This window comes from Mobula birostris, chromosome 21, assembly GCF_030028105.1.
Source record: "Mobula birostris isolate sMobBir1 chromosome 21, sMobBir1.hap1, whole genome shotgun sequence".
NCBI lineage: Eukaryota > Metazoa > Chordata > Chondrichthyes > Myliobatiformes > Myliobatidae > Mobula > Mobula birostris.
The window spans coordinates 66,074,937-66,087,898 of record NC_092390.1 but is presented as its reverse complement, the minus strand read 5'-3'; the positions used below and the strand labels follow the sequence as shown (position 1 = coordinate 66,087,898).

The 12,962-nt window shown below is 39.3% G+C and overlaps 1 protein-coding gene across 1 annotated transcript in view; it reads left to right on the top strand.

The window, feature by feature from the left end:
* Positions 1–7,910, top strand: part of cacul1 (CDK2 associated cullin domain 1) — a 164,068-nt gene extending 156,158 nt beyond the window's left edge. Inside the window, exons 7-9 of the mRNA XM_072239633.1 lie at positions 1,299–1,437; positions 3,777–3,820; positions 5,746–7,910. Of these exons, the coding sequence (XP_072095734.1) occupies positions 1,299–1,437; positions 3,777–3,820; positions 5,746–5,798 (236 nt within the window). The 3' untranslated portion in view covers positions 5,799–7,910. The remainder of the gene's footprint in view (positions 1–1,298; positions 1,438–3,776; positions 3,821–5,745) is intronic.
* The last annotated feature ends 5,052 nt before the right edge of the window (positions 7,911–12,962 follow it).

Below are 12,962 nucleotides of genomic sequence, written 5' to 3'. Positions count from 1 at the left end.
GTATAAGAGTAAGGAGGTGTTGATGAGGTTCTATGGGGCACTGGTGAGACCTCATTTGAGCTCTTAAAGATAGTGGAGAGCTCTTAAAGATAGCGGAATCAAAGGTTATGGGGATAAGGCAGGGACTGGATACTGATTGTGGATGATCAGCCATGATCACAGTGAATGGCGGTGCTGGCTCGAAAGGCCGAATGACCTACTCCTGCACCTATTGTCTATTGGAATACTGTGTGCAGTCTTGGGCTCCCTATCTTAGAAGGGATGTTCTGATGTTGGAGAGAGTTCAGAGAAGATATACGAGGATGATTCCTGGAATGCAGGGGCTAACATATGAGGAGCGTTTGTCGGCTCTTGGACTGTATTCATTAGAGTATAGGAGTATGAGAGGGGATCTCATAGAAGCATTTTGAATGTTGAAAGGGTTGGACAGAGAAGGCTGTTTTACTTCGTGAGTGAGTCCAGGACAAGAGGCCACAATCTTAGAATTAGAGGGTACCCATTTAAAACAGAGATGAGGAGAAATTTTTTTAGCCAGAGGGTCATGGATCTATGGAATTCGTTGCCACATACAGCTGTGGAGGCCCGATCATTGAGGGTGTTTAAGGAGGAGATTGATAGGTATCTAATTAGTCAGGGTATCCAGGGATATGGGGAAAAAGCCGGAAATTGGAACTAGATGGGAGAATAGTTTAGCTCATGGTGGAGTGGCGGAGCAGACTCGATGGTCCGAATGGCCTACTACTGTTCCTTTGCCTTGTGATCTTGTGATATAGCAAAACTCCATATTATTAACCAGCTTTTTCCAGTTGCTCAAGCTAGTTGGTATTCAATCACTATTTTTATTTGTTTCAATATTAATTTGGAAAATAAATTTTACTGTGGCTGTTTCTTCAGTTATTACAAGGTAGTCAACCTCCTCCTGCTTGGAAATTGGGTGTGAAATGTAATGTATTCCATTAGCTATATAATGTAGTTTTCTTTTCTCGCATTCTTTATTTCTAAGCGTTGAGTAAGGTGTTCGCAAATATGAAATGTGATCTAATTCATGAGAATTTCATCTTGTCTCCATTTCAAAACCTGATAAATTTTTCATACCCATTCTGGCGGAGCAGACTCAATGGGCCGAATCGCCTACTTCTGCTCCTTTGTCTTATGGTCTTATTTTAGAGAAGTTGTCAAAGACATGCAGTCTTGGTGCAAAACCAGAAAAAAATACATTGTATGTTCTTATTTTATAACAAGTCACATTATGCTATTCAGTAATGATCTTGTTTATTGTAAGTGTATTTTTCTTTTAGATTGGGCACAGCTGGCACCAAGTCTCTTTTCGAAATTCATCCCAAATATCCTTCCCCCTGCATTGGAATCCAAACTGTCAGAATATGCCGCTGAAGACCAAAAACTCCAGCGCGAATTAATACAGAATGGCTTTGCAAGGTAACATAAGGACACCGGTCTACAAATCCTTCATAGTCCTTTATTAATGCAAAGATAGCGTGCTTTGTCAGGGCATTGGGCACAGAATTGTTCATGCTGCTGTTGTGTCAGTGCTCCAGTGTGATGCCAAGCCAAACTATACAGGTTCACTGTCAACCCCCACACAACAGCAGCACTCATTGAAAACATTTTTATTCTGTTTGAAATTTGCAACCGTTATGCGAGATGGGAAGCCTCACTTTTGTCTTCTGCATACTGGCGTAATTATAGAATAAATTCATAATTGTTCTGCTTTTTGCTCCACTAGCCATTGAAATACAGGCAGTATTATTCATCTTTGCAATTAAATATTAAAGGTCATTTGTTTATGAGTAATATTGACCAGCCTGCTGGCTATTACAGGAAATAATTTGGATATAATCGAGACATCCATCAAAAAGTTTGTTTCCTGAGTTTTTCCACTTTCAGTGATTTTGCTATGAGCAATATTCCTTACTGCAGTGATCAAATTTATCATTAATGTGATTTTATGCTCATTTTCAATGTCATTTTAGTAAACCTAAGAATTTAATAAGAGGAAATTTAAAGTGGACTGAAATTAGTCCCTTTAATTTGGGAAGTGCCCCAGCCTTGATCACTCTTAGAGTTTACTGTGTTTTTTGTTACATGGTACTGGACTGGGACCCAGCTAAATTGAAACTTGTATTTGCTTCCTTTTGCACATCTCCTCTTTCATCTGCTCCCACCCCACTGCAGCACCACACTCCAGAACCTTGCAGTTGTATACCCTGACTTCCTACACATCAGCTCCAACCCCCTTCAGGTTACTGAGGTGTCTGATATGGTCTCTATGAGGGTCAGTCCTCAAAGGCAGATTTTTCTCTGTACGCTGGACACCAATTGAAGGAAATGTTGCAGGCCTCTTAAAGTTTACAGTAACAGGCTTAAAACCAAAAGGATTTTTTGGTGGTGACAAACAATAACACACGGTGTACCTGTTGTAGCACTCAAGGCCATAAATCCTAAAGCTGAAACATTGTACTACATTGCAGGCTCCTTAAGTTTATTGAAGTATGCAAGAGAACATACACTCAGTGGCCACTTTATTAGGTATCTCCTGTATCTTATATAGTAGCATCTGAGTGCATGTTTGTGGTCTTCTGCTGCTGTAGCCCATCCACTTTAAAATTGGATGTGTTGTGCATTCAGAGATGCTCTTGCACACCTGAGTTACTGTCGTCTTCCTATCAGCTTGAACCAGTTTGGCTATCTTCCTCTGATCTTTCTTGTTAACAAGGCATTTTCACCCACAGAACTGCTACTTGATTTTTCACACCATTCTCTGTAAACTCTAAAGGATGTTGTGCATGAAAATCTCCGGAGACCAGTTTCAAACCACCGTCTGGCACCAACAATCATTCCACAATCAAAGTCACTTGGGTTATATTTCTTCCCCATTCTGATGTTTGGTCTGAACAACATCTGAACCTCTTGACCATGTGTGCATGCTTTTATGCATCGAGTTGCTGCCACATGATTGGCTGATTAGAGATTTGCATTAATGAGTAGGTGTACTGGTGGACCTAATAAAGTAACCACTGATTGTATTTTATCAATTAGAAATTCGATAATTTAGAAGAAATGCTAACATCAGTCAGCTGCTAAAATATGCAATATATTTAGGCTAAAACAAAGAGTTGATTAAAATTCAAGATTGCAACATTAGTTTTTAAATCAATGAGAGTTTGTGAGTGAGGCATTTGTCATTTTGAAATAATGAAAATACAAACCACAATATATGTTTCCTGTCTTTATGCAAGATTCATGTTCTTGATGAATTTGAGAATGTTAAAAAAGATGTTAGTATGACAAGAGCACATGGATATTTGAAGTGTTATTTAGAGTGAGGGTAAATTCTTCATCCATTGTAACTTGACACCTTACTTTAAGGCTTGTTGCATCACTCAAGGTTTCTTTGCCAGTTATATTTGTTTTACTCCTTAGCACTTCAATAGTTGACTACCTGTTTGTTCCCTTTTGTCCTACTGGGCTTAGGACAGAGGAGGGAGGAGGGAGGAGGATGATGGCAAGAGGGTACTGACAAAGCCATCTCATAGGCCTGACCTCTGGAGCACTTCCAACATTTCTCTTTCTATTTGTATCCAATGTTCGTCCTTTCAAAAAGGAAATGGATGTCAAGTTTCTCAAAGCTGCACTCATAACAAGTGTTCAATTAACTTATGCAAACATGGTATTTATTTTCATTCATACAAGAGATTGAGCTGTTCTGATCAGGGAGCGTTCTTTCATGTTGATTTTCTGGTTTCTCATTTCATTAGAGGGGACCAATCACGAAAAAGAGCTGGAGAGGAGCTAATATTCAGTGAGTACCTCAAATCTTGAATATGAGTTTTCAAAGTTTGTTCTAATGGCTTTATGTGGTGTGTAAATTAAACATAACTTTCACCAGTTTGCACCCTTTTCATTCACTGCAAAAGATTACAGACTTTAAGATTGTGCAGTACATGATTTTTAAATACATAGAAACATAGAAAACCTACAGCACCATACAGGCACCTTGGCCCACAAAGCTGTGCCGATCATGTCCCTACCTTAGAAATTATATAGCCCTCTATTTTTCTAAGCTCCATGTACCTCTCCAGGAGCCTTTTAAAAGACCCTGTCGTATCCACCTCTACCACCATTGCTGGCAGCCCATTCCACGCACTCACCACTCTCTGCGTAAAAAAAAAACTTACCCCTGACATCTCCTCTGTACCTGCCTCCAAGCACCTTAAAACTGTGCCCTCTCATGCTAGCCATTTCAGCCCTCGATCCACACGATCAATGCCTCTCATCATCTTATACACCTCTATCAGGTCACCTCTCATCCTCCGTTGCTCCAATGAGAAAAGGCCGAGTTCACTCAACCTGTTTTCAAAAGGCATGCTCCCCAATCCAAGCAACATCCTGGTAAATCTCCTCTGCACCCTTTCTGTGGTTTCCACATCCTTCCTGTAATGAGGCGACAAGAACTGAGCACTGTATTCCAAGTGGGGTCTGACCAGGGTCCTATATAGCTACAACATTACCTCTTGACTCCTAAACTTGATCCCACAGTTGATGAAGGCCAATGCACCGTATGCCGCCTTAACCACAGAATCAACATGTGCAGCAGCTTTGAGTGTCCTATGGACTCAGACCCCAATATCCCTTTGACACTCCACACTGCCAAGAGTCTTACCATTAATACTATATTCAGCCATCACATTTGACCTTCCAAAATGAACCACCTCACACTTATCTGGGTTGAACTCCCATCTGCCACTTCTCAGCCCAGTTTTGAATGTCCATGTCCCGCTGTAACCTCTGACAGCCCTCCACACTATCCACAACACCCCCAACCTTTGTGTCATCAGCAGTTTACTAACCCATCCCTCCACTTCCTCATCCAGGTCATTTATAAAAATCACAAAGAGTAGGGGTCCCAGAACAGGTCCCTGAGGCACACCACTGGTCACCAACCTCCATGCAGAATATGACCCATCTACAACCATTCCTTGCCTTCTGTGGGCAAGCCAGTTCTGGATCCACAAAGCAATGTCCCCTTGGATCCCATGCCGCCTTACTTTCTCAATAATCCTTGCATGGGGTACCTTATCAAATGCCTTGCTGAAATCCATATACACTACATCTACTGCTCTACCTTCATCAATGTGTTTAGTCACATCCTCAAAAAATTCAGGCAGGCTCGTAAGGCACGACCTGCCTTTGACAAAGCCATGCTGACTATTCCTAATCATATTATGCCTCTCCAAATGTTCATAAATCCTGCTTCTCGGGATCTTCTCCATCAACTTACCAACCCCTGAAGCAAGTACCTTGTCTTATTAGGAGTAGACAAGACTTTGCTGTGGTGGAGGAATATCAATTGAAAATGTCTTATTTCTTATAATCCCACTTCACTGGTGTTAATAAAATTGCACTGGGCATAGCATTCTTAGTTGTATCGAGAAAATAATTTTAAAAAACGACTCACAAAGGTCTCCTTGAGCTGGTTCCTGGAAGATCTTGTATTCAGAATTCTGGCAAATGCATTTGAGTAGAAAATAGCGCAGGCAAGATATTTCTGAGAACTAGTGTATTTTTGAGCACGATTTGACCTTGGATTGCTAATCCTACTTCAACCTCAAATTCTTGGCAATTGAGTTAATTTGGTTTCCATCAGAACAATCTCTTGGATATATTAGAATACTACAAAATGTCACAGCTCTGTGCTTATTGTTACTTGTTCCTATTGTATTTTAGATGGTTCATCATCTTTATCGTCATCATGTGCAAATGCTAGAGGATTCAGATAGTGAAGATCTGTTTTCTATTGCCTTGGAAGGACTGAACGTGAAGGTGCAAGGACTGTAGAGGAGTAATGCAGTGAAGAGAACGGAAGCTCAGGCCTGTTTTCATCTTGCCCTTAAAAAAGATGCCATCTTTTAAGTTTTTTGTTCCTGATGATCATGCTGCTAACAGACTCTTTCCACTGGCTCATAATGTGGAGCCCTTACCTGGACCTCTTCCATCCTGGTTCCCCTTAAACAAACTCCAGCACTCTGCCAATGATTTTAAAATGGGGTGTAGTCTTTTTTGTAAGAAGCTCAGTTTTCTCCCACTCTAACTATGTTTGTGACTGCTGTTTGTCATCTAAAATACTCCCTATTTTGCAACACCTTTCAGAATTTGATTTTTTTATTTCTATGTCATTACATCTAGGTAAGGTGGTACTGGAATTGGTTATTACACAGGAATCACATCTTCATCAAATTGCTTCTAAAGTATTAAACAATTATCCTGATAATATCTCAACTAAATTTAATTCCAATGTCCATGCACTTCATTTAATGAAATTAAAGTTCAAAGTAAAATTTATTATCAGAGTACATACACTTCACCACATACAACCTGAGATTCTTTTTCTGTGGGCATGATTATTGCACAATTGTGAATATCTGTCACATCCAAAGTATGTTGATCTCAAAATAATTTATCCAATAAAAGGTTTGAGAGGATTATTCAACGTAGCTTGCTTAGCAGTTGTCATAGCTTGTATATGAAAACCCAACGACATTGTTTTAATTGAGTCCAGTACCACTCAATTTATATTAACATTACTAAATAATTAACATTGCAGAGTGTCATAATGATTAATCTTGCTATTGAAGTTATTTTGGCTGTGTGAAAGATCTGCCATATTATTTATTAGATTATTTCCTTTATGGTCACCTCATCTGGTAGATCAAGTGACTAGAGTATATATTTTTTCTCCTGCACAGTTTGTTCGTTTAAATTTGAGTTTATTAAAGTGGTATTGCATGCATTGAGATCGCTTTCAATTTCACCCATTTTCACTATTAAAGTCAGTCATCTAGAGGAAAGGAATGCAGAGGCCAAGTTAAGATGGGACTTCCTGTTTAAGATGGCGCTACCGAAGACATGCGACAGCTTACTGGTAGTTCAAAAGCAAAGGAATTCAATTAAGACCATTATTAATGACACCTTTTTTTGAAATAAATTGTGGTAACCTGTCACTGCAAGCAATAAAGAAGTGAGTGAAGCAAAACAAATTTGCGGGGTGTGCCCTACGCACTTGGAGTTGGAACCTTGCTGGTTGGAGTAAATGATTCGGAGGGGAGAAGACAGGATAGAGGAGCCCTTATGCCAGTTCAAATAACCTGGGTACGAGGGTGGATTGCTCTAAACACCGAGCCAAATTGGAGAGATCGAGACTGCTTCTTTGACAGTGAAATCCAGGTCCGAAGCAAATTGACTAGCAATGTGTTCAAGGAGTGATTCACCACAGCGAGGCCCAGGTCTAATATGAGGTACAATCCTCTGTTTGGACAATCTAAATGCCGGCCCATTTAGATTGGAAAGGCAGGGTGTCGAGAGTCAGACGTGGTTGGATTGTTCTGGGCGCCGAGCTGATTTCTAGGGGTTGAGAACGGCTCCTTCGGCAGTGAAATCCAGGCCCGTAGTGATTCACCAACAGTGGGGCCCAGGTCCTAATACGAGGTTCAGACAATTTAAAATCTGGCCCAGATAGTCTCGGGGTTTCTCTCTCTGTCATCCTAAGGCTGTGAGACTGCCCCCAGATGCTGTGCTTCCTGCGAACTTTGCAGTGATTTGCCCCACTAATATGATGAACTGAATACTGAGGCTTTGAGCCTACTCTGAGCTCTCTGGGGATTTGGATATAAGGACTCAGTTTGGTTCGAAATGCTGTTGTTTCTCGCTTCACTTTTTTATATGATATGTTTTGTGTGTTTTTTTTCTTTCTCTGCGGGCACTGGGGGTTTGGTCTTGTTCTTTTAATTGGGTCCTTTCAGGTTCCTTGCTTTGCGACTGCCTGTAAGCAAACAAATCTCAAGGTTGTATAATTTATACATTCTTTGATAATAAATGCACTTTGAAACTTGAAACTTTGAAAAGCATGAATGAAGGTGTTCTGATAATTACACATATAGTAATCATGGTTGATGTATAACTTTCTAAGCTGATTTCATATGATTGTAAAATTCTTTCTAGGAAAAAGGTATAAGAAATTATGATTAGTATCTTGGGAACCAACTCTTCCTCATCTGCCTATAATGACTATTTCAATTGTGCAATAAAACCCAAAATTGACTTTGGATGTTATGGCACATTTACGTTCACTTATATAATTAATAGCTCATCCAAACACCAGTCTGTTTACATATATATCGAATCTTCAAGGTGCAAGAGTCAAACAGAGAACAAAGAAAATTTAAAGGGACTTTTTCTCCATACCTTAAAAGTGGGTAAGAACTGAAAATGTTGGCAAAGTTGAGAGTACAAGCCTTGTTAAATTAATATGATGCAACTACTCTAATAATTCTCTCAATTTGCTCACAGCCACTTTTCTAAAGCATAATGACGAGTTTAAGTTTGTGAATGAGCTATCCTGAAAAATTGTGGTATATGCCCAAGTTTCAGTTCTCACTTTGAGCATAACAATAATAGGGAGCTATCAGTGAACACCGCAACAGAAATGAGCACTTGAGTCTTCTGGGTTGATTTGAATAAACTTATGATCGTTGCAGGCGAACAGAAAAACTTTACTTCTGTTCCAGGTCTTCCTAAGTTTCTAACACTCTTTTGAAAGCAATTTCTAAAAATGATTGTTCCCATCTTTGCTCGTCCAATGCTCACTTCTGTTATTGTGGAATTCTCATGCTGTATCTGTCTCTTTATTGTCATGTACTTTGCCTTTACAAAGCTGAGGCTCTGAATGGGCCCTTGTTATTTTCATTTTTATATAAATAGTGGTAATTGTGGAGTGTGTTTGGGCTCCTTATATGTTACATAACAATTATGGTGACATTACAGTACTATGAAAGGCTATTTGACCCTTCTGCTTTATTTAGCATAATGTACTGTTCCTGCCCTAAAATTCACCAAACATGAGATATTCCACGTGGTATCATTGCCGTAGGCAACTGTGAAGGCCAAGTCATTCGGTAAATTTAAGGCAGAATTTGAAAAATTTTTGATCAATCAGGGCATGAAGGGATATGGGGCGAAGGCAGAAGATTGGGGCTGAGGGAAAATGGATCACCTATGATGAAATGTTGGAGCAGACTCAATGGGCCAAATGATCTAATTCTGCCCCAATATCTTATGGTCTTATGGTTCACATGCCACATCCAACTTGAATCTGGCAATTTTATGGCTTGGTTTGACTTTTGCTTCAGTCAGAAACTTTTGGGCTTGGGTTCCAGAGAGCTGACCTGGTAATGTGCACCACTGAGGGAGTAGTCCACTGTTGGAGGTGGCTGCTTTGGCATCAGATATTATTCTGAGACTTCTGCCTGCTTATCCAAGTGGATATAAAATATAAATGATCCTATAACATTATTTTAGAGCATGGCAAAAGAAATTGCACCCAGGCCTATATTTAACCTTCAATAAGCAGCACTTTATTAAAACATATTGTTTGCTATTATTTTAAATCTGAGTATACTGTTTTGCTTTGAACCTAATATTTCCTGCATTAACAATGAGTATAGTAAAAATGTTTCACTGTCTGGACAACATTTTGTATTAAGGTTGAGAAAGGGGCTGTAATCAGTAGTTTTTATTAACCACTGTCAGTTTCCCATGCATTCTTTATTGGATTTATTGCAAGCTATCTTGTACTGTTGTGCTTTGGTATAGGGGTTACCCATCTAATAGGAAGGTTAAAGTTTGTGCTTTCTGCTCTGGGTAAGTTAATTTTTAAAAAGTTAATTCCATCACAGCAATGATCTGTGTAAACGATTTAAATATTCCAATAATCAAATTTCACATAGATTCATAAAGCTGTACTGCATTAAGCCCTTTAATGAAATGGATCAGTGCAGGTCAAAATGCTTAAATGTATTTGGCCCATATCCTTACTAAACCTTTCCTATCCATGTACAGTTGCAAGAAAAAGTTTGTGAACCCTTTGCAAGTACCTGGTTTTCTGCATTAATTACTCCTAAATTTGGTCTGCTCTTCACCTAAGTCACAATAATAGGCAAACACAATCTGCCTGCACTAATAACACACTAACAATTGTACTACTTCACGTCAATACTGAGTACGCTATTTAAACAATTAGTCTAGGCTCAAAAAAAGTATGTGAACCTCTGGGGTAATGCCTTCTGTAAAAGCTATTTGGAATCACATGCTCCAGTCAATGACATGAGATTGGAGGTGTGGGTTGTAGAGGTGCCCTTCTCTATGAAAAAGACATAGTCAAGTTACTGACAGAGCCTGCTCTTCTCAAGATAGATCTGTTTATGTGCACCATGCCTCGATCGAAACAACTTTCATAGGACCTTAGAAGAAGATTTGTAGAGATGCATGAAGCTGGAAAAGGCTACAAAAGCATTTCTAAGACCCTGAACATTCATCTGTCTACAGTAAGAGAAATTGTCTGCAAATGGAGGAAATTCAGTACTGTTGCTACTCTCCCTAGGAATGGGCTTCCTGCAAAGATCACAGCAAGAGCACGACATGCAATGCTGAAGGAGGTGAAAAAGAACCCAAGGGACATGCAGAGATCACTAGAGCTTGCTAAAGTCTCTGTTCATGTGTCCACTATAAGAAAAACACTGAATAAGGAATGGTGTTCATAGAAGGACACCACGGAAGAAACCACTGCTCTCCAAAAGAAAATATTGCTGCGTGCTCAAGTTTGCAAAAGACCACCTGAATGTTCCACAATGCTTTTGGGACAATGTTCTGTGGATAGATGAGACAAAAGTTGAACACTTTGGCAGAAATGCACAACGATATGTTTGGAGGATAAAGGACACTGCTCACAACTGTGAAGCATGGTGGAAGGAGCATCGTGGTTTGGGGCTGCTTTGCTGTGTCAGGGCTTCGACAGGTTGCAATTGTTGTGGGAACAATGAATTCAAAATTGTATCAAGACATTTTACAGGAGAATGTCAAGGTAGCAGTCCATCACCTGAAGCTTAAGAGAAGTTGGATAATACAACAAGACAATGATCCGAAAGATAAAAGTAAATCAATAGCAGAATGGTTTAAAAAGAAAAAAATTGATGTTTTGGAAGTCCAAGTCAGAGTCCAGACTTAACCCAATTGAGATGCTGTGGCATGCAAGGTATCCCAGAAATATTGATGAACTGAAACAGTTTTGTGTGGAGGAATAGTCTAAAATTGCTCCTTATGGTTGTGCAAGTCTGATCAGCAGCTACTGGAAAAATTGGTGGAGGTTTTTCTGCTAAAGGAGGTTCTACCAGTTATTAAATAAAAGGGTTTACATACTTTATCCAGCCTGGACTGTGGATGATTAAACAATGTGTTCAATGAAGACATGAAAGTACAATTGTTAGTGTGTTGTTAGTTTAGGCATATTGTGTTTGTTTATTATTATGACTTAGATGAAGATCAGCCCACATTTTATGAGTAATTAATGCAGAAAACCAGCTAATTGCAAAGTGTTCACAGACTTTTTCTTGCAACTGTACCTGTTCAAATGTTTATTTTTAAACGTTGTTATTGTACCTACCTCTCCCACCCCGGGCAGCTTGTTCCATATACCCATCATCCTGTGTGTGTGTTGGGGAGGAGGGAGAGTGTCCTGCCAGGGACGATTTAAGTCTTTCCCTTGTTACCTTAAAACTATTTTCTCTAGTTTCAGGCTCCTCTGCCTTGGGAAAAAGACTTAATTTCTCATGTGCAGCGTAGTTTCTAAACTAAAACCTGGGCCTTCAATTAGTCCAAGAGATTATGATTACCCATGTTAATTCAGTCATTATAAACAAAATAAATTTACCCCTATGATTTGTTCACTGTACTAGTTCTGGTAAAACTTTAACGGGCATCATTGATGTTGAAGTATATGTTCCAGGCATAAATTCTAGTGCCTCATGTACAAACGTTTGTATAAATAGAAATGAACATTCATGTAAAGACCCAGGCTGACTGGTTGGGCCAATGTTTAATTTGACATAATTAAATTTAATTTTATAAATCTGATAGTTCATTTCAAATTTATGAAGTTTGGGTAGGACAGGTCTAGACTACATCACGTACTGAAATCAACAATTGTTTAAGAAATGAGTTTCTAGTTTTAGTTGTAAATACACAGCAGAAATCAGGTTGACTTAAATTCTGGAATCATTTGCTATATGTTTTCGATATGGTAATACTGTTAAATTACAGTTTGTGCAAAGCAATTATTGTTTTTTGAAGTGTCAGATTTAACTAGTGTATATTTAGCATGATCGTGGCAGTAAACAGAAAAATTAATATGCAGCATCTTGTGCAGGGATTTCAGGTTGGTATTTATACTGACCCACAAGTCCTGGTCTAATGTTTCTACCCTCTAACATTTCCCATCCCACAAAATACTCCAGGCTGCATTTCTATCTGGCTGTAAATTTATGGGGAAAATTATTTCTTCATCTCAAAGACGACTTGGGCAGAGTGGTAGATCTTGCTGTGAGATGTACAAGCGTGAAACAATATTGCTGCATCTGAAAAAAGGACAACAACAAACATACGAATGCAAACACACGAGATCCTGCAGATGCTGGAAATCCAAAGCAAAAGCACACAAAATGCTGGCAGAACTCAGCAGGTACCTTGCCCAAAAATATATGATGATCTTGACCCTCGTTCAAAAATTGCACCGAATTACCACTTGATGTACCACCCAAACAGTAACTCAAAGGTCAGTGATGCCTTACGAATGAGCAACCTCTGAAAATCTTACCTAGCTGCATATTAGGTAGGTAGCTCCTTTCTAAAAGAGACTGGTTTTCTGCATTTCAGAAGGGAAAGATACCAATATGAAGGTGTGAAGGTATTTTCAGTGACATATGCTTAATAACTGTTGGATAACTTGGCTGACCCTCCTGTTCTCTAATATGCCTCTTGACTATACTTAGAGAATTTATAGTGTTTGGCTGATAGAGATGAGTCCAAAGACCATATTAAGCTCCCAAGTGTAAGCC